General features: G+C 31.6%; 1 protein-coding gene and 1 long non-coding RNA gene across 2 annotated transcripts; one reads left to right on the top strand and one right to left on the bottom strand.

The window, feature by feature from the left end:
- The first annotated feature begins 7,009 nt into the window (after positions 1-7,009).
- LOC106685943 (uncharacterized) lies at positions 7,010-9,430 on the top strand. Its single transcript, XM_014428966.2, has 2 exons — positions 7,010-7,131; positions 8,585-9,430. The coding sequence occupies exons 1-2, from the start codon at positions 7,084-7,086 to the stop codon at positions 9,248-9,250; spliced, it is 714 nt and encodes a 237-aa protein (XP_014284452.1). The 5' UTR covers positions 7,010-7,083; the 3' UTR covers positions 9,251-9,430.
- Positions 9,431-14,893: 5,463 nt separating this feature from the next.
- Positions 14,894-18,769, bottom strand: LOC136795974 (uncharacterized). The gene is made up of 2 exons (XR_010843668.1): positions 18,520-18,769; positions 14,894-15,282 (listed from the first exon to the last, which is right to left on the bottom strand). It is a non-coding gene; the product is annotated as an uncharacterized lncRNA (long non-coding RNA).
- Between the last annotated feature and the right edge of the window lie 4,026 nt (positions 18,770-22,795).

Below are 22,795 nucleotides of genomic sequence, written 5' to 3'. Positions count from 1 at the left end.
AAAATCTAATAAAACATCATTTAAAGTAGAGTAAAAAGTATGAGCCTTAGTAGAGCTGTTTACGTTCAATAATTCCTGAGATATGAGATTTTAAAAAACAATATTTCATATATTGAAAAATCAGTAGTTAGTGAATTTAATGAGGGAAATCATTGTTTCAGGAACCATGAGTAAGCACTCAAATTAAAGCTAGTTTAATTTGGTATAAAGTAGTTTATCTTCACAAGAGTAGTAGTTATTATGATATTTTCCAAAATAAATTCACAAAATGTTTATTTCTCATTGTTAGGACATAATTTTTGATTTATGAAAAACTATATCTCTGGTAAAATTGGACATACAGGAGACTAGCCATCAAATTAATTTTTTTTTTCTTACCTCCTAAAAAATCTATATTTACAACATATACATATATACAATTGATTTAAGTAAGTATATATACATACATCTTAATAATCTTGTATTGCCGGATGGCATTTTAAGAGTGGTTACAGGGTCCACTGAAGGCGGTTTTACGGTGATGGCACATGTTTGCCGAGGTGCTCACTTAGAGGTGCACACTATGCATGCTTAGATGAGGTGGCTTGAAAAATAGACAAAATAGAGCCATCAAATTGAATATAGTTGAATGTACTATAAAATAGTTTATAACATTTATCTTCTTTGGGTCAGTAGTTTTTATAATATTTACATATGAATATGAATTTTTCATATGAAATTTTGTCTATGCAACTAGAAATCAATTTATTTTAGCAAATATAAAAAATACTACTACTCTTATTAAAATAAACATTATAAACTACTTTATAGCACATGAATCTAGTTTTAATTTGAGTGCAAATAGATAACTATAGGTCACATACTTCCTGAGAAATAGATTTACCCCAAATAAATTCATTAACTATTTTTAAATGTTGTCTTATAAAAACACTGTATTTCAGAAACTATTTAACCTAAACAGCTCTATTAGGAATCATATTTTAGTAAATTAACTCTACTTTAAATGATGTCCTTTTAAGTTTTCTAGTGCCATAACGATATAGAGCTCCGAATGAAAGATTATATTTTTTAACTTGTTGAAACAACGGCTATTTTTTATTCCCCCAAATTATACTTGGCAGACTTATCAATTTTGACTAGTTACATACATAGTTTTCATTAAAGTAATAAAATTTTAGTGAAATAATTGATGTTTTTCTTCTCTTGGGCAGTACATGAGCCCAAATAAGGATGGGCTACATTTTAATTGTGCGTAATCTACCAATGTTTTAATTAAAATGTAAATAATCAACATAATGTGTTTATTCCATTCATAAAATTCTTTTGTATGGCTTGAGTATCATTCCTTTGTCAGCTTTGCAATGCTATCTTCAGAGAACATCTGTAAGCCTTAGCATTAGTCAGGAAATAACGATGCTGTCTGAAATCTATTTTGAAAACTTTTCTAATCTAATCAGTTCTACAAGGTATATAGTGGTAATGTCATTTTCCTGTTACAAACTAAGAAAGTCTTAAAATAACGAGGGTGATGCAAAGCATTCCATCTAAGGCTTCAAAATTAAGGTTTGCCTGGATCATATGTCAAAGGTAATATATACATTTCATGGTTGTTGATATTATGACTGTGAATGGATATAATTTCCCAAGGTATAATGTACTCCAGGAATATAGGAGAAAACCTAGCATATAAAAAAAATAATTAATAAATATGTCTAATAACTCTATATTTTAAGGGAATTATTTATAAATCTTAATTCAGACTTATGCTATAAATTATAACTTTTTATACATAAAATATACACATTTTCTTCTATCATCAAACTCATGATATTGATATTAATTAACTTTTTTTATATATTTTCCACAATATTCACATTTTATTGTTCAATTTCTGTTCTGTTAATGGCAATAGCTGACATTTTTTGATTTTATTTTGCGAGAGGCATAAAATATAACTACAATATATAAAAGAATATGAACATAATTTATTTTTCACATTTAAATATTTTATATTACCATATTATCATTATGTTTTTTTTATTTGTAAATGTTACTTCTAATCTTACTTCTGATTATACTTGCACTGTACATTTTTATCCCATAATACTTATATACCTATATTGCTTGTTAAAATCCTACTTTCTTGTTATACTTTTTATTTTATTTTATTTTTTTTATTTTCATTGTTATCTTGTTCTGCCCTGATGAAGGCCTGGAATTCTGGCCGAAATATTGGGACTAACAAAATTCGTTTTACTTATTTATATTTGTCACTGACCGCACTCCCGATTATCTTCTCCACATATTTTGAGAATTTGTTTAACATCATTTTTTATTTTAAAAAGGTAAATTATCATGGTCATATGATGAAAGGTGCCAGGAAGCCCAAGATTGAATAAGCAGGTTGAAACCTGTTTGAGTTTTTTAAAATTGGTTACTTACAACTATTATTTCTTCTGATTCTGTATACAAAAAGATAAAAAGATCTTTCGTTATGTCTATCAAAAATGACATAACTTTCCTTTGTTTAGTATTTTAATACTATGATGTAAAGCAAAGAAGAATTAATGACAAGAGAAGAAGATTTGCATATCCTCCTCAATGGTGGGTGTGAATGTCCCCCAATAAAATATATTTTGTGTTCACTCATATGGCTTTCTGTTACAAAATTTGTTTGCTGCATCTTTCCTAATAATGTTTAGAAAGGAGAGAGATAAGTCCAGCAATTTTGAACTGTCAGTCATTTGTTCCTAGATTATAATTGTTTTTGTTTGAGCTTAGCTTTGAAGAAAAATTAATTAAATTTAAACTGAGCATTTTTCTTTTCTGATCCCTCTAAAATAGAATTATTATAGATTAGAAATTAAATAGCATTATTTGTATGGGGTTGCCCCATAAAGAAATAAAGAAATTATTATTATTGTGAAATCATAATTCAATGAAAGTATTTATTACCTTTTTCTACCCCGAGTATTAGAAGGTGTTATATATGAATACTTATCTGTGGATAAAGATGGTTGTTCTGTAGGAAGTCTGATTTAATATTTGAAGGTGAGGGGTTTCCTCGTGATTGTTGAGACAAAAATAATAGACAAATAAATAATAAGTACAAAATAATAAAACAAAATAGTAATAATTAATAATTATAAATAATAAGAGGCAGGGGAATAAAGGAGAGGTTAAAGGGTAGGGTTAACAGGATTGACAGGACCCTTCCTACCCTACTATATCTCAGGATGGGGGATGGAGTGAGAGAGGGGAATAATGGGTTAAGTGGGGAACTTATCAAAGAACTTAGTTTGTCTTTGTGTGATGTGTTGTATTGTTTCCAGCTCTGGTTCATTAAGTATGTGGGCCATTTTTCACCTTTCGTGTGATGTGCCTCTACATATCTTCAAAAGTATGCTTTTCTCAGGACTTGAGGACTGTTGGGTATACCCCGGTATACTTCTTATAAGAAGTGTAGGAGTGTATTTTCATGAGGTTCTGACTAAGGCTTCGTATGTTAGTAGTTTGAGTCTGAGTGACAGTCTTACTGAGTAGTAGGTCTCTGAGCTCATTGGATGTTCACAATGTGTATTTTGTGTTGTATGCATGTAGTGAATGAGAATTGTGACTCTAGTTTATTGCCACAGTAAGTAAGATATCTCTTGGACTGGTTTATTTTAAATGGTGAATGGATTTCTATGGAACGTGCAATAAATACTTATAAAAAGATCTGGTGGATCCACTCACAACTTTACAACTGTTAGTGTAGTCAATTAATGACAAAAAAGAGCTTAAAGAGAACATCAAGAGGAAGAAAAGCATTTGTCTTGGAAAATTTATTAAGGACATTTAGTAAATGAATCTAATAAAAGTCCCTACTCCTTCCATAACATGGGAGAAGATTTTGGAAATTATCTTTTTTGAATTTTCAATTATAATATAAAAACAGTGCGGTGTACTGAAACAAATATGAATAATGTACTAACATCCATCCCTTTTAAAAGTTTTGTTATAATATTTGAGATATTGCTATCTAAAATCAACAATTTTTAAAAAATCGATTTTCGCCACATCTTTTTTGTCAAATCTGTCTTCTAATTCCTCAGCCTCTAATTTATTGAAAAACGACTAAAGGAAGTTGTAGAGTAGTCAATTTCACAACCACCTGGACACTTGAAAGCTGTTCTTGGGATGCCATCAGTTTGTTATTTTTTCTTCAGATTTTTGTGTTTGTTTATAGCTGAGTCTCCTAATGTTAGCGCAGAACTTGCATTAATATACAGGCTGTCAATTGTCCTTAATAGCTTGGAGTCTCGGTGTACTAGTAGGTGTCTTACGTTAACATCATAATACTGCTAACCAATAGGCCTCTAGCTGTTAGCAAACTAATACATCTCACTCCTTTGTGATCACTAAATTCATACAGGTTTCGGTCTCTCATGTGGGGGCTAAGTTCAGGTTTTTGCCAATCATGGAATTATAGTATGTTCTAAAGCAATCTATCTAGACTATCTGGTCTGCCTGTCATTGAAATCATCCATAAATAACTTCTCTGACGTTTTCTTTCAAAAATAACTCGAGGATAAAATCTTTTCATTTCTTGTGAATTACTTGTATTAAGAATTAAACAGCCCAACAAGCAGGGCAGTATATAAAAATTATATGTTTGGCTAATCTGTATATCCCCGACAAAGTTTGTATTTTCAACATTCTTTTATCGGTTGGCCCATTGATTTTGGAAATCTTTAGCCACCCTACCAGCTTCCGCAACCTCTGCCTAATATGTTCGATGTCTTTCCAGTTTATTGCACAGTTTTCTGCCGCATCCTCCTTTATCGAGTCAACCCATCAGAGTTTCGGCCTCCCTATTGGTTCGATTTCAATCACTGAGCCGTTCACAGTTATAAGGAGAGGGCTTGATGGGCGGCTTCTTGTCAGTTATCCTGCCCACTCTAACCTCTTAGTTATCAAGCATGAACCATTGCTTAGTTCCTGATATTAGTTCCTCAGTCGTCTTCTTTATCCAAATACCTATTTCCTTGGCCCACAATCACCCTGAGAATCCCATAACATTCAATTTTATCAATGTTTTTATTGATTTATAGTTCGTAAGGTCACCAGTAAGACACCATGTATCACTGTCGTGCATCATCACAAGTTTCTTTTTTTTTAAATTTTGATAATGTGGAATTGGTATTTTAAAAATAAACAAAACTGGAAAAAAATTAATATCTATATTTTTATATGTTTATTGTTGACCGGAGATTCAATGTGAGGAAAGAATTGGAAAGAGAAAAAGATTATGGTGTGGTGAGAGATAGTTAACACAAGTAAGTAAAATAAGCCGGAAATAAAATAAGTTTCACTTATTTGTGCTTATTATTATATGCGACCGTCTTTTCATCACATAATCAATAGTAAAAAAATAATTGAAAATTATTCATATAAATATTTTTTATTTATTTATTGATATTTACAACTGTATAAAACAAGTAAATTTGATCATAATGACATAATGATAATGATATGATACAGCATGTAGAGAAACTACCCAGTAGTAGAACTCTAAATACATTTTACAATATAAGGTCACGAGGCCATCTTCTTTTCAGGCACCTCGGAGGATTGCCAAGAATGGAAGAGGAAGCAAGGCTAGATACTAGTGGGTTTGGGTGGCTAGGGAGTTTATTATGGAAGGAATAATGAGGATTTTACGAAGGATTTTGGATTGTAAGGATTGGATACGAGAGGAATTCAAAGGTTTAGTGTAACCCCAAAGCTCAACTCCGTATGTCCAGATGGGCCTTATTATTGTCATGTAGATCAGTTTTTTGTAATGAGTTGGAAGTTTAGACCGTTTGTCTAGTAAGTGCTGTAATAGTCGGAATCTGCGTGCAGTTTCCTGTCTTTTCAGTCTTGTGTGAGGATTCCAGGTTAGTCGTTTGTCAAGGTGTAGTCCAAGATAACGAATCTGTTCTACAGGGGTAAGAGCCACATTATTAAAGTATACTGTAGGGCAGTCGGCAGATTTACGACGAAGAGTAAATGTGATTTGTTGGGATTTATTTTTATCCTCCAATTTCAACACTATTCTTCAACGGTTGTCATATGGGACTGGAGAGTTTGGGATGCAATCAAAGGGTTATTACTAACTGTGAGCACACATGTGTCATTAGCATACATTTTAAGGATGGTGTTAGGAGTTGTTGGGATGTCAGCTGTATATATGGTGTAGAGGATGGGACCGAGGATACTACCTTGAGGAACACCATCGGATTGAAAATAGAGGGATGAATAGGATCATATAAATATAAATTTAATAGTAAAAATAAAATAAAAGTTAGTCTTATCAATACTTTTACAGCTTACTATCATACATTTTAACTATACTATATTTATTTATCAACAATTTTGAATATATAACTGCCTGAAAAGTTTGAGAAAAAATGTTGGATCCATTGGAATTCTTGTAGCTTCGTATCACTGCAAAATATCCACACAGAAATGCGAACTGACGATTTTTCCATATTCCATTTTGTCTCGCGCGATTGGAATGGAGTGGCAACTTTTAGAAAAGCCAAACACCTCAGACCGTATATCAAACATCTCTCCCAAAGATAATATTTGTTAATATATTATATTTCGTCCAACCTAAAAAGTTTTATTTTAAGACCAGTTTCAAGTACGTCTGCACCAGCATATATTTTTAGAAAACAAATACGCGCATATAAGCAGGAATCAGGTTGAGATTATTTTGCAGCTTATTACAGGTGTTGACATCTTTTCTAAAATAACGGATGATGATTGAGTGGTGTAAGAGGATTCTGAACAACGGGTAAATTGTTAGAAAATGTTGTTACTGTTACTCGTATACATAATTATAAATATATAACACTTTACTAAGGGATAAATTATTCAAAATTTTTGTTTAATTTATTTTTTTTTGCGTTTGTTCTTTAAAACCGAATAATAATTATTTTCTGGTTGAAGTGACATCGAGTACCTTATAATAATTTAGATAAGCTTCTTTATCTGGTGTACGTTAATCAATTGTATAAAAAGGAAGTCTTGGTTACTTATTGTCTAAACGTGAAGATGTTTTTAGCCTTTGCTATTTTATCAGTTCTTCTCTGCTCTGTTCAGGTTAGAAAGAAAATTAACCAATTAATTTATTTTTGTGTTTCGTTATAATGGATTACAATGAGAATATATTTATGAAATTGTTTACAACTATATTCTTGACTGAATAATTTAATTAATTAATTTTTTGTAATATTAATACAAATGTATAACAATATGAATGAATTAAACACATTATTATGTAATTTTTTTAATTTAGTTATGGAGATGATATTTTATTATTCAAATTAAACTTTATAATTGTTAATTTATAGATAAAGATTAGGCAAAAACAAAAGTATTCTTCTAAATTGTATTACATAGTTCCAAGTTTGTTTTTTCTGCCTGAAGTAACAACATACTTCCTTTGAACTAATGCCTACGTCATAAATTTTTTATATCATCTATAGTGAATTATTATGTGCATTTGGTATAGTGAAATAATTATTACTTCACTACACTAAAATAATAGTATTATACTTTACAAAGGGCGAAAATAAAAAAAAATTAGGAAGATGGACATGATGGTCAAAAATGTACTCAAAATAGCATAAACACTATTTATTAATCACCAATGTTCACAATTAATTACATACGTTCAACTTAACGTCAGTTTCCAAATTAAACTCATTTTATAAACATTGCTCAATTGATGTATTTTTTTTTCAAAGACTACTCAACTCGTTATAAGCCAAGGCCTGGGGGCTTATCATAAGTTCATATATTCTGGGATTCCAGGGAGTGAGAAAGGAAGGAAAGAATTTCCTTCTAACATTCTTAATCTTTTTTTACTATAATTTTTTTACTAACTTGCATTACTTGATATTTTTTTATTTATTAATCTTATTATACCAAAATAAAAAAAATGTGAAGTTAATAAGTTAAAATAATCAAAATCAAAATCGGGCATTGATATTACAGAAGATTATACTATTAATTTGGTATCAAAACCGTCTAATTTTACCTTATAAAAATTACTGCTTTGAACCAACCATGAAATATTCGAAACTTTCCTCAAAACGTTTATCGTTTTACTAGTTGATTCCCCCTGGAAAATAATAAATAACTCTAAATTAGTAAGCAGGAATATTTTTTTTTACTTTCATTAAAGGAACTTGACACTTCAATTGATCAGGCTTAACCCATATGAGTTTTAGCCTAGCTTTTTTGTAAAATCTTCATTCGTTGTGGATTTTTTATTTTATAATTGATAATTAATCATAGATTTTGGTTATTTTGCTTCATTGAGATTTAACTTTGGACTAGGGAAAAAAAATTGCTTGTACCCTAGGGTATGACTTGAAATCAGAACAATATGTTGTTTAAATTTCCATAAGAAATTATTTTTTAATTATTTAACACATATTCTAAAAGTTATCTCTCATATACACAAGAACAACATTTTATAGGACTTAAAAAAAAAATATTGGAAATTATGAGTCGTTATCTAACTCTTATATACCTTTCATCATTGCAGGGAGATGGAGTTGACCCAGATATTAATTTGGAAGCGCAGTTGTACATGAAAGAGCATAAACAGTTCCTGGGTAAGATGAAGGGATGGCTGACCGATATGACTAAAAGTATGATATTACAAGTTGAGACAACGAACCAGAACTTCCAAGAACTTCCTAATACTCTCATGGCAGAAGGCAAGGCGCAATTGGCCCTCCATTACGCCCAAACCATGCAAGAACTGATGGGATCCTCCGCTCCTCAGCATTGCATTGCTGCTGGACAACAGGAGCTGAGCCTACTGCAAGCCAACAACCTCAACAGCTTCTTAACCTGCAAGAACATGACAACAGGGCTGAAGGACATCCTTCAAATGGGGTTGGAGATCAGCAAGCTTACTATTCAGATCATAACAACTGCGGATGAAGTCATCAACGGTTTCGGAAGTTGCTCGACCTGGAACGTCTTCAAGTTCTTTTACTGTACATTCAATTGGGTCAAAGACAGCATAGGCGACATTTACAAAAGTTTCCAAGCTGTCACCGATTTCACTAAGAATATGGGCATTCTTGTTGCAGACTTGAAGAGTCAGATCGATTACTGCATGCATGGAAGTAAAGCGACAGCTCTAATGGACCACGTTCAAGTTCTTACTAATGTTCAAAAATGCGCAGCTAAATCACAATAAAATGCAAAACATGTTTATGTAAGCCCTTTCTTGTTTTATCCTGCAATAAAATAATACATAAGAGAACAAAATAATACAAAATTGTTTAACTCAATTCTGTCATTTTACTTAGCTAAATAGATCTGCTTTTTGTAATATATTTCATTAAACAAAGATATTATCTTTTTATATTAACCTCAATGACCTCTAAATGAAGGGTTCTCAATCTATTTACTTGCCATACAACAAAAAAAAGCACTTCCTATAATGGTGTAATGTATTTCTTATCATATCACCAATTCTATACGTCAGTCAATTTCGACTTATCACACAATGATGGTTGAATAATTTAAATTATTGTTGATCTTTGAAATCAAACTTTTGAATCTTTGGAGTTAAATATTTTAACTGATTGCAAATAAAAAAATTATTTTATAAAAATGCAACTTTCTATTATATAAAGTGTTTTAGGATTAAGTATCCTTACTGAGAATATGAATTAAGGAAAACAAGGAAAAAATTCCCTATGAAGATATGTTCATTAAACCTTTGTTTGGGAGATATCTAACGTTTGTAGATTTTCATTGTTATAAATTATTTAGGTAATGATAAATAAATATAATTTGTGTCCTATCTACTTTACTAATAAAATTAGAACATTTACATTCATATTAAAAGTTGATTCAAGAGATTACCTTGAGAATTAAGACTGGCTCCAGATATTTCTTCCACAGAAGCAGTAGCCGAACGGGACTGGATGATTAATTGTCATGATCTCCTGTTCAGAAACACCATTTTTTTGTTTTAGATGACATTAAATAAAAAAATCTCTGCAAGCCCAGTAAACGATCTTTATTTTTTACGAACCAGAATAATAGGAACTAGCCGAACAATACACACATCCAGAGACGTTCGACCATTGTAAAAGGAATATGCCGACTCGTGTATTAATTCCCTAGGTAATCATTATGAGCAATATTTACTATGTATATTAATTTTTACACATTATTAATGAAGTTATTTACTAAATACGCTTGAGCTAAGCGTTAACATACCTTCATTGGGAATTTGGTTCTTGTTTTGAGATCGTTAATTTACATTTTCAGTTAGGAACTCAGAAAAGGTATGTATCGGCTGGAATCATTCGTTAATTTAGGTTAACATTCTTTTTCTAAATATAATTCTATAACCCTTATTTCACAACGTACATTCTTGTGATAAATGAACAATTAAATAGCTATAGAGTAAACACGCCATCAATCAGGTAAAACAGGTGAATAAATACAGTCATTGAAACCAATTATGTGAGATCAGATTATGTTACTTTAAGTATTTATTCTGAGCCTGATAGATATATCAATTCTTGATGAACATTGCGCAATATATATAATATATATATAAATGGGAATGGTCGAATCTTTGTCCACAATAAACTTTTGAAATAGTAGATAGGTGCAGTTTTTTTTCTTCTTCAAAATGTCCCCTTTCGCCGTAGGAAAGTTTAAAATTAATGAAATCCCGGAGTAGAAAAAAAGTTATGAACAAAATTGAGCGTTTTTGATGCGTAGCTCAGAAAGCTTGCGTTTTTCCCACTGTTACAGTACACCAACCGATTCACCTCTTACCGAAGGATAAGAAAAAGCATTACAGATTCTATTAAGCTATATTTTATTTACGAAAAGTTATAAAACATAATGTGGTTTGGGGTAAAATAGGTCAAATTTTTTAGAAAAGAACGTTTTATATTCGTTTTGATTGTCGTCTGAAAGTACCAAATACAATTTTTCCATTACCATTTTTACCAAATTACCATAATTAAAAGTTTGAAATTTAGAAGAGTAGAAAATAAGCTATGGACTAAATTGAGCGTTTTTTGTTTGTTGGTTAGAATGCATAAGTTTTTTTCACGGCTCGTACTGTTTTTTTTTTTTTCAAAATGCTCCATTTCACCAAGAAGGTTGAAAAGTTATATTTATGGGTTTCTTGAGTTGCTCAAAACGAATATCAGCTTTGTTTTACTCCTAAAAAATATTTTACTACACTTTGATATGTTAATTGGTCTCAATTGTTTCAATATAGCACTAATATACTTATATAGTACTATTACAGTAAGCAGATTTTTCTCTTTCCGGAGAATAAGAAAAAAGGATTCCGTTAAGGGTTTCTTGAGGTGCTAAAAACGAATGATATTGCATAAATTAGTTCAATTTTTGTTTACCAAATCATAATAATAAAGAATACGTAAATGTTTAATTTTAACTAAATACAAACTATCCTTTGTGATAAATATATCTATGTTCGTACTCAAATATAGCAATAGCGAAGCATTGCCGGGTCTGTTACTTGTTCAGAACATAAATAATACGGAAAGTAAGTCTTAATTTACCTGCAACAGTTGGAGAAAAGAGATGCAACCGTTAAACCCAAAAAGCAAATAAAATATTTGAGTAATATAAAAGATGTGATAGCTAAGCATGTTTGGGCCAGAAGGCTCCATTTTCACTCGGCTCATTCAATATTTATTTCATGGGAGTCTGGAGAAATAAATCTTAACATTCAAACCCTGAGGCCCCGACAAAAAAAAAAAGTAAAATGACACCACGAAAAGTTAGAATATTTGTATGGAAATTAGTTGTTACTAATCTGGTAAAAAAATATATTGTGTGATACCACGATCGGAACAATCAAGTTGACAATGCAGTAGTGAATGCAATTCCACTTTCACTATATATTTTTTAGAGATTTTGAAAGATTAATTTATAACAAAAATATAAAACAAAATTATGAACTGTATATGTTATCTATATGATTAATTTGTATTTAATAAAACATTTAATTATTATCTTTGTTCAAATATTGAAGTGGAACACCTACGTTGTTAGGTCGGCAATGAGGGCAGATTTCCTCCTACGATCGCACTCCAATCAAACCACAATAGTTATTACCTAATCTCTTGAACTTGTAACAGCTATTGATCTTTCAACAAAAACTATTATCTAATAAAAAAAAATAACAATAAATAAATACTCTTCTTGAACGATATCCTGGTATGTTTTCCTTTCAGTAATTTAAAAAAAAACACATACAATTTTGTTTATCTAGAAATTTACTTTTATTTCACTTCTCTATTAAATACTTTCGTTTTCAACAGATTTTGTAAAGAATAATTTGAGTTCTATTGTTATCGCCATCCGTATCGTCTAACCTTTTATTATTTCCGTTCAATTATATACAATCCCATTTCGACACATTAAATGTAACAATGCACCTATTTCTACTAGTCTTATGAAAACCTCGAAATTTGTTTTGACCCATTCGCCTATGGCAATATGGCTGTTTGCAGTGGTACGATATTATGCATTAGTATGTAGCAAAACACTTCTCAAAGTTGTTAGATTCTTCTCGTACATTGCTATAACTATGACTAAACATTTATTTTTTTGGTTTTTGAGGCTCCTAATCCTTCACAGTGCATGTCGTGACCACTTGCTCAACAGTCAGATAATACAGCAGGGCATTGGAGATCTATATCCTGACCATGACTATGAAGCTTGGCTCAAAAACCCCCTATGCCAATTTTGAACCCCAAAAGTTGAAGAGGGCGACATTGAACCATGGACCAATAGCTTCTTAGTGTACTCCCTTTAAGAGTTGTCGTTTCTATTCCTCAATAACATTTTCATGAATTACCTTCTTCGATTTGTTGGAGTTTTTACTAATCTTTGCTCATAGATTCTCCAAAAATCCTATCGAACTTTCTGTTTGGTAAACAGGCTTGGTCAAGTTTTTCTCAGGAGTAGGTTGAGTAGTATCTCTCCAGTAAGATGTGCAGTGTTTTATTTGAAGTTTATTTGTACGCTCTGATGAAACGAGCAGACTCGTCCTCTATTACTCAGAGGCAGAGTGTGAAGTCCCGGGATCAAATTGGAGAAGGATACTTTAGAATACTCTTTACCAATAGAACTTATGACAGGACACCTTAGGACCAAGAATACGCCATCTCCATGCCAATCATTGCTTGGACCACCTTACCTGTCAGGTATTCCGAGTGAAGTGTCCCATTTAGAACTATTCCTGTTTTGTAGAACCTGACGCCTAAGTAGTTTACCATCTCACTTGGACGAATCCTCTGATCTTCTATGTCCATGCTTATAGGGTGTGCCAGATTTGTATTGTCCTTACGGAGGATGGTTCGTGTCTTGGCAGCGGCCATCCTCATATTCTTCGCTTAGTGCCATTTTATCAATACAATGGCACAGTGTTCACCTTCAATTATGATTCTGTCTCTGTATTTAGAGCAGCAGTTAGATCATCTATGGTATCCTCGACGCTAACATACAGCGTTTTTCCAATATTTCACCCCGTCAATATTCCAGAAAAACGTGTGAGAATTGATCAGATTTGTTTTTACCTCTTCCAATAACGCCAAGAACCAGGTGATGTTATTACATCCTTCATTGCGTTGACTGTATTTGATTCTTTATATACCAATCTATTTACAGATGTTTTCCTTCTAATACCTCTCTTTTTTCCACAAATTCTCTTCTAGTTCTTTCGTTTACTTTAGAATCGTGCTAAAATACAAAAATTTTAAGCATACAGTTCTTATACCCTAACCTATTGATGAATACCGAATTGCAATATAAGCTTGCTCCATGGAATTTCTTTATTTTTATAATTCGTCATGCTATCTCTTTGAAAACTTTTTTCATTATATCCTCAAATTTAAAATGATGTTTATTATGATCACTTAAAATTTACTGCTTTTTTTTTTTATTGTATTGGTGAAACAATATTTCACTGCGTTTTATATATTGGATATTTCAAACATTCATTAGTTTATTAAAAGATTGTTAATTGACTGCATGTAACTATAAAAGGGAGATAGTGCGGTAAAAAAAAAAAAAAAAAAATCAAAAATAATTTAACTGTTTAATGTGAGCCAACGTTTCGTGCCACGTTTTTAGTCCTGTTGAAGCACCACAACGTGGGGTGAAACGTTGGCTCACATTAAACAGTTTAATTAATATTTGAAAATTTTTTTACCAGACCCGGACCATCATATTTTTTTATTTGTTAGGTTCTTAAATGGAAGTTCTGGGTGATCTTAGAGTTTCTCACAAAAACGATTGATAAAGAGTGTATTTGGTAATAGAAATAGCCTTAATAGAAATTTTAGGAAGCTTTTTGGGAGAATACGCGAGAGGATAGTATATTATATAAAATATGAAATAATATTAATAATATAGTATACAAATATTAACCACCTCTTCTACGATGTTAGCTTTCTTTGATTTATTTTTAACAAACATTCTGAGATTACTAAAATTTACAAACTGTAAGTTATAATAGGAAGAATGGAATCTAAAAAAGGTTTTTTTTATTCGTTCCCCTCATTATTTTAAGAGCTAAGTATATGACGAATAATTGCGCTCATTGAATCTTACCTTTTTTACTGAAGAATTGACGTATATTTATCATCAACCACACTACAAAGGTGTTCTTGTGATCCGTGATGATGTCAACTCAACAATGTTGCCTGACTAATTATCATTTGATTTATTAAGAAATAAGTCTATCAAATAAGGTCACTGTTAAGCCACCTCAATTTGACATGGTCTCCTTGTCGGAAAGCTTAACTAAAAAAAATAAATAAACGCTGGATCGGATAAGAACATTTATTCGCAAATTAAATTAAATCAGATACATAAATTAAATTAAAAACAAAGAGAAACCTTCTAAATAATATAGGACCCAATTAACAAAAATAATTTAAAAAATACTTCTTTCGACGAAAATTACAATAAGGAAAAACAATTGATAATTACAAATTTTTATAAATGATGAAATGATGAACTCCGATGGGTCGGGGTCCTGCCGTTCGTACCGAAAAGGTCGGAGACGACGTTCTTTTCTTAAACGTAGGTGGGCCCACACAGCGAACCGCTCCGATGACAAGTACAGCGACTGGGCGACTGTACATGGGCGACTGATCTGTGGCCACTGAACTTGTAGTATTGTTGTGGCTAATAATCCTACTAGCCGGTATTTCACTATACAAACATTACAAGTATAATTCGTTTTCCTTTAAACCAAAACACTATACAGTGATACAGAATTTTCACAAAAATACATAGTAAACAATGTAATTAAAAAAACATTTAAATTTTAATTAATATATATATGGCGTTAACAGTCACTACTTCCATTATTTTTTTTCTTGGGTCCCCAAAAAGGCTCCCATTTGCCTGCGTCCATGAAAAGAGGGAATATTCTGGAGGAAGGAAGAAAGAACAAATTTAAATATTTTTGGTTGGACACTTCAAGAGACACCCATGATTAGATCTTCAAGAGACTTGGACTCCTAGAGAGAAAGAAGCTAGAATTGTAACAGATGAACACATTATCTGCAGTTTTTCAACCCATTAGTATTCTAGCTATGTAATTAATACAGCATGTTTAATATGTAAAAGCGATACATGATCTATCTGAATGAATATTACTATTGGCATTAAAATTATTATTATATTTGTTCATGGGTATATTAAATTGTTCACTTCTAGAAGGTTGATGCTTATATTACCCAGCACTACACTATATATTATGAATATTCATTGCTAATCATATTCTATAAATGTACACTTAATAACTGGCAACTAGTTAACACACAAGAAGCCTTCAGAAAGGAAATTACGTAAAATAGTTTAAACTAATCAATAAAAACAATTGTGGGTGATTTTCTTTAATAATTAAGGTGGCATCCCTTAAACAAATTGCGTGAGATGTAAAATTGTATGAAGTAAACACTCCTACGAAAGACAGTAACAAAAGAACTATTGTGCAGTGTTCATTTCTTTATGTCAATTTAATAGTTTTCGCTATTTATATAATATTTAATCATCACTAACGGATTTTATTGTGTTAATTTCAATTACTCATTATTTACATTTTCTCCCACACCTTACATTATGTTTATTTCCTTATTTACATGAGTATCTAGTTTCACCCATCCCTACAGCCCACCTAGAAGGTTGAAACGGCGGTGGCCAAGAGACTTATTAAAATAAAAATGGACAATTGGAGTTCTGGCAATGGTCAGATTGTCCACTCAAGTTGAGTGTTTGCGGCTTTAGCGCACTTGCTCAGCCTCCACTGGCCCATTACCAGTGATACGGCGAGAGGGATGCGCTGGGATCTTTTGAGCTCTGCTCTACCCCCCACACGTGGTGGATAGAGTGGGCTCAGGGATCCTCAGGTCGATTGTATATAAGAGGGTAAATGTGACTAGAGATTATATTATTTTATTTTATTTATTTATTTTTTCATACACATAGTTTCATTATGTTCATTTTCTTTATCCTTCTGTTTGTATATATTTTAAGAGAGATTTTATTTATTTTTATGTGCTTTTTTTCATTTATTTATCTATTTTATTTTATTTTAGTATAAATGTGATCATTCATCACTATTACCTATTGCCCACAACTGTGTGGCAGCTTGTAATATCTATCAGTAAATAAAAAGTATATAAAAAAAAAAAATACATGAGAACTGTCTGATTTTTAATTATTTGTTTTGTATCATATTTACCTTTACAATATTATATGTTATCTTCTTTTAGTATCATCCACTATATGCTTAATTTATTAGTATGCATATTCCCAAGTTTTTTGTTATTATTATATTTTTATTTTTATCTGAATTGAGATTGTAATCTCGTTTTGTTTTTTCAGCCCTGATGAAGGTCTGGAATAAAGATTGAAACTTCGGTATAAATAAATTTTACTATACTGATCTCATCGCTCTACCATCTCCTCGACGCAAAATAAGAAGAATATCTGATCAAACAGGCACAGAGGGTGATTTCTATAAGAGTTAAAAATAGGCAGAAGATGAAGAATAAAAAAATTAAAAAAAAAAACACCAAAAAAATTCAGACAATATTAATAATTCACTATGAAAGATCACTATTTAAAAAAATAAATTTAGTTATAAAATTTTCATGCAAAAAATTTTTATATATAAAATTCATGAGACAGATGGGCATGGTAGTGTAACCAGAGTGATAATATCTTGTCTTACAAAATATTTTTCTTGTTTAGAAGATAGAATAAATAAAACACTTCTTAGTAGATCGGACCATTTACTTCATCCACATTCTTAATTAATTATGTAAAATAATAGAGTTATGGAACATTTAATTGAGTTATTTTAAAGGACCATAAAGTTCAAAAGGCCTCGGATATGAATTTTTTTGTTCAGCAAATTAAATAAAAACATGTTCCTTATCAATAGCTTTTTATGAGCTGGAATGTATGCACTTGTTCAAAGGGTAAGTGTTAAGCAAGTAATTTATTACCGTTCAAAGGATATAAATTATACAAAATAAATAAATAACTATTCTGACCTATGTACTTTTGTTTTTAGTAATATCTCCAGAGTGTTGGAGGGTAAATCAATGGTCCGTTTATTTTCAGATCCAGTTATAACCAGAATTGAAGTAATGTATTGGGGTGGGGTAAGAAGAGAATACATAACAGATAGGGATGACAACAATATTTCTATCTATACATATAACCTATATATTTCTGCTGATTTCATCTCAATATATTTTTTTTCGTGCGGCCATCTTCAATTAAAATAATTGAAACAACAGTTAATAAATTAATCACAAATAAATCGATTGCGAATCATTGACTCATATAAATCGTTTTGTTTCACTTCTGATAAGTGAAGAGCAAATTTTTGTAAATCACATAGATCGATTTGCTGTAGTTCTATTGTATTTAGATAACGTTATCAGTTTGTATAAATTTAATATATACAGCTTAAATAACTAAGTCGCTGTTTCCTATAATCGTGCAATTAATTAAGTTCAGAATATAGTATCTCGTATCATTAAATATTACTATGAAATAATTGTTCGACCTGCAGCAATCTATAATTCATTGGGTTATTTCAAATCAAATAAAAATATCCCTTTAAAGACACAAGTAATTACTTACGAATGACCCTTCAAATAAGTTTTGGTTTTTCCAAAAACTAATTTAAATAAGTCATCGAGCCTAATGTGACAAAGTAAGTAAATTATGTAGTGAGAAAACACAAATAGAAGACATATATGGAACAATAATTGGAACTAATTCTTACAAAGATGGGGTTTAAGTTTTTTTGTTCGTTCTAAGCTTCTTTTTGACATATATTAAGTTTGGAATTCCCCCTTAGTAAAATAGTGCCTGATAAACTAAAAACTTAAAATATTAATAATAAAATATCTAATATCCACTCACATCTTAAGGACCCTACCTCTCATTTACATTGATCACATGTATTATACCACATCCAAAACCTTTTAAAGGACCGCATCATACAACACAAATATTCAGTCTCCTCACATAATTATACTCCCTCAAACTCTCAGAACACCCTTTATCTTTAAACCATTACATTGATTTTGAAAAAACTTCTATATTTGCCGTGCTAGTCCGAAAGCACGGCATAAATCTTATCTCGGAAAGCTTTTACATCCAACTAGAACCTTCTTCGGTCAATTTAAAATCCGACAAACTAATCTTATCTTTAACATATTACGTTTCTTATTTTTTTTTACCCACGTTATATTAGTTTTGTTCATCATATATTATTATTTTCATACTACTTACTGCTTTTGTCTTACATAACTTCATATTTTGTCTCTGGTTTCTAATATTTTACTTACATATTTCATTAATTACATGTATTTTCTTTCTCTTTTTTTCCATAGCTTTTATTTAAATTATTATCATTAAATTAAAACATTCATATTCCTTTGTTTCTTTTGCATTATATAACTTTATATTTTTACTTTCTTAATCTTTTATCTTACATACATATTCAATTACTTATACATAAATTTTATTTCCCACTTCTTTCATTTCTTTAAATAATTTAATTTTTTACATATCTTTACTAACTAGATTTTGATATCTATTTTATAATCTGTTCTTTCCTACTACTTAATTTTAATATAGTTCTTTTCATGCAACCTTTATCTTCTTATAATACTTCAACTATTGATGTCATTCAACACTATGTCCATAATGTTAGCTATTTTCTTATTTTCTGATCTTTCTATACATCCTTTTATTCATTGGTTGTTATCTTATTATTTGTTCTTATCCTTGATGAAGACTAGAAATTCTGGCCGAAACGTTGGCACTAGTAAATACGTTTTTACTTATTTGTGTTCTATACTGATCGCACACCCAGACACTTTCTCCTTACATAAAAAGCCTAGAATTCTTCCTTATTTTTTAACTCTGTCTTCAATACCTTAAAAACAACCCACAGCACGAAAAAAATTCAATAAAGTGGTTTGTTAAGTTGTATAAATATGCTATAATGTGATCCCTCATTGAGTTCTTTATGTTCATTAGTTCCTGAGCTACAGTTTCAAACCAGTAAATCAGACATCTTTAAACCTAAACAGTTCCTGAAATACAGTTTGTAATAACTCTATTTTTCTCTTCTATTTTTTTTTTTCTGTTTCCAAATAACAAGAAATCAACATTTTGTGAATTTATTTTGGGAAGCAACATGGAAACTCTAATGAAAGATGAATCAAGAACCGTCATTAGAAAAAAAAATTACGGTAAATTAGCTAAGTAATAAGGTTTTTTTGCATACTACATGTTTATATAAATTTAAGAGAGCAAAATGAGTTTTTTTTTGCCATCTTCTTGGATTTAATTTTTCGAAGTCATAAAAAAATCTTTTACAAAAGGGTCATTTTATAACGTCCAATAGATCCCGGATCGAAACTTTTTCATTCAGTAATAATAATAATAATTTATTGATTTGTTTATGATTGTTTATTGATTTGTTATTAACCCCCGTCTAATAGAGTTAGCCTGTAAAATACATGACATAGACAATCAATTATAGTAATTTTACAAAAATGATGAGTTAAAGATTGTTTATATAAACTTAGAACAAACAATATACCCAAGCTGACCTATCCACATTAGAATATAACAGTAAAACAAAAACGTCACTTTATATTTAATATTAAAAAACAAACATAAATTATACCTCCTATTGGGACGACAGGTGTCCGGCTGTAAGCAAATGGTTTTGGGTTACAGATGTAAAAAACAGTTTATGGTCCAGTCATGAGGGTACAGACAGAAATTCATATAACTGATTTCGGCTAATATCGCTTAGCTTCGGCATATTATACGGCGGTTCTAATTATACACAAATTGTGAGACATTTTTGGAATAATTTATAACTGTACAAAATTTCGTCCCTGAAGGATCATGTAAAGGAAAGAAAATGGTTGTTTCTCACGATCCTGTGGTGATGAATGGAGATAGCCGCCTCATTCGCGGCTGAAATGTCCGGTCCAAGGGTCCAGCCGCCTTGGTTCTTCCGACGGACGTTGGCCAGGATGAGAAAGGAGTTATTGGTGGTCGAAGATGTGACCAGGCTGCCAAAACATATGACGAGCGCCTGAGATGTCAGGTTGCAACATGCCATTCAATTTGTTTTGATTTGACATTGAGAGGTGGGTAACTTAGTGGATCTTTCCCTCCAATGAACTAAGATCACAATTAGAAACTACTTTATGCTACATAAAGTACCATACCTACATAAAGTAGAAACAGTACATACTTCCATAGTAAAAATGATTTTTTCGTATCTCCTGGAACAGCCACCATTTTTTATTCCTCCTACCTATGGCCGGCTGGGTGAGTCATAAATTTTGACTCTAAGCTGTATACAGTTCTTATCAAAGTAATAAAACGGTTTTGTTTCTCCTCTCGTGTTTTTTATTAAATATTAAGGGACCATTTTGGAAAATTAATTTGACTAAATTAAAAAAATAAATAAAGAAGATGAAAGATTGAATAGCAAATTTTATAAAATGGAAAAAAGTCAACAAATTGAAAAATCAGGCGCTTTCTGGAACACCCATTTGAAAAACTTCTTGATCGAATTCCAATGTTATGATAGCCATTGCACACAGAATTTAATGTTCTGTGTTTTATATAATAATCATTTTTAAAAAAAAAACTTTCTGAGTTATTTTAATTTAGTTTAAAAAATTCGAAACATTTTTATGTATTTAGAGAGTTAAGGACACCACGAAAGTCGGCGATTATTTATTTTCTTCTTATTGGAGTCCAGCTTTACCTGATTTTTATTCAGCCCTTTTTTTTATCTGATTTTACTGACCTACCGTTAGAATCATCAAATTTTATTCTTAAGGTTCCTACCCTGAAGTACGCTTTAATAATAAATACTCCACTTCCTCGTGCCTAACAAATCAGAAAAGGTTGGAAACTGCTAGTTGATTCCGACTAGTACAACCCTTAATATACAATCGGTCTACTTCTAAAAATTAATTACAATAGACTTATTTCCATGACTATAAGGTCTATTTAGAATCATACAGTTGAGCTTCGGCGCTCCATTAAACCATCGAATTCCTCTCTTATCCAATGTTTACAATCAAAAATCCTTCATAAAATCTTCAATGCTCCTTACCTTATGAAAAATAAAACCATCCATATCGATCTCAGTGTCCATGTTGACGTGATATGATTAAGTCTTTAACCACCCAAACGCACACATTTCTTCTTATTCAATTCCAGATGTTCTCCCAAGATTTATGAAAAGAAGATGGCCTCGAGACTCATCAGTACCGCGACCTGTGCGAGCAAGACTTTGCAAATAAATTCGGGTATAAGCTCGATAGAGACCAAGGATGTATGGTCCTCACAGATTTCGCGGATGACCTGACGGTTTCAGCGTGCGACAAGATGCTGTGGAAAGAATTATTAACTGCGTTCAGAGAACATTAAAGGAGATTGGCATGGCTTTTAATCCTCGGAAAAGCGTGGGCATCGTTATGAATAAAGGAGAGCAGGAATCAACGAGGCTCTCCCTTGAGAATGGAGATATCATCCAGACAATTGAAAAAGGTGAGACCATTAGATATTTAGGATGCACATTCTCGGGAGAGCTACAGTTCAAGGATTCGGTGACTAAGTTGAAAGAAAATCTGAACAAGCTAGTCACCTCTTGCCTTCTTATATCTGAGCAAAAGGTATACATTGTCAACCAATGTGTTCCCGAGCCATACTTCCCCTCTCCAAACTGCTCCCCTCACAAAGCTACGTCCAGCGATATTGGAGGGCATCGACACCATCAATCGTAGGAGTGTCAAGGCTCTCATATGACTTCTTGCAAACACCTCCACGACGATGTACGCTCCGAGGAGATATGAAGGTCTGGGGTTAATCCGCTGCCAATGGGAGGCATCTTTACAGGATTGGTCCATTGCTCAGCGACTGTCCAATGTACCCGATGCCCTGTTCCAGTCCACGTTCGATTGTTCAGCCAAAATAGCTGAATGTGCAGATAGATTGGGCGTTGATCAGGGACATCGGAATTGGTGATCTTTGGGAGCAGTGGCATGCGCAAACCACAGCGCACTACCCCACTGCTCCTGCGCCCCGTATGCCAGAAATGGCAAGGGAGGGGGATAAAAAAAAAATGGTTAAGACTTGCTGATGCTGCTCT

Source organism: Halyomorpha halys, unplaced genomic scaffold (assembly GCF_000696795.3).
Source record: "Halyomorpha halys isolate HHAL.00 unplaced genomic scaffold, Hhal_1.1 Scaffold759.1, whole genome shotgun sequence".
In the NCBI taxonomy this organism is placed as follows: domain Eukaryota; kingdom Metazoa; phylum Arthropoda; class Insecta; order Hemiptera; family Pentatomidae; genus Halyomorpha; species Halyomorpha halys.
This window is presented reverse-complemented; position numbering and strand designations above follow the sequence as displayed.

Excerpts from the sequence above, each read along its gene's own strand:
- LOC106685943 (XM_014428966.2), top strand. The coding sequence starts at position 7,084 with ATGTTTTTAGCCTTTGCTATTTTATCAGTTCTTCTCTGCTCTGTTCAG. Across the intron at positions 7,132-8,584 it reads TTCTTCTCTGCTCTGTTCAG|GGAGATGGAGTTGACCCAGA; the intron begins GTTAGAAAGAAA and ends TCATCATTGCAG.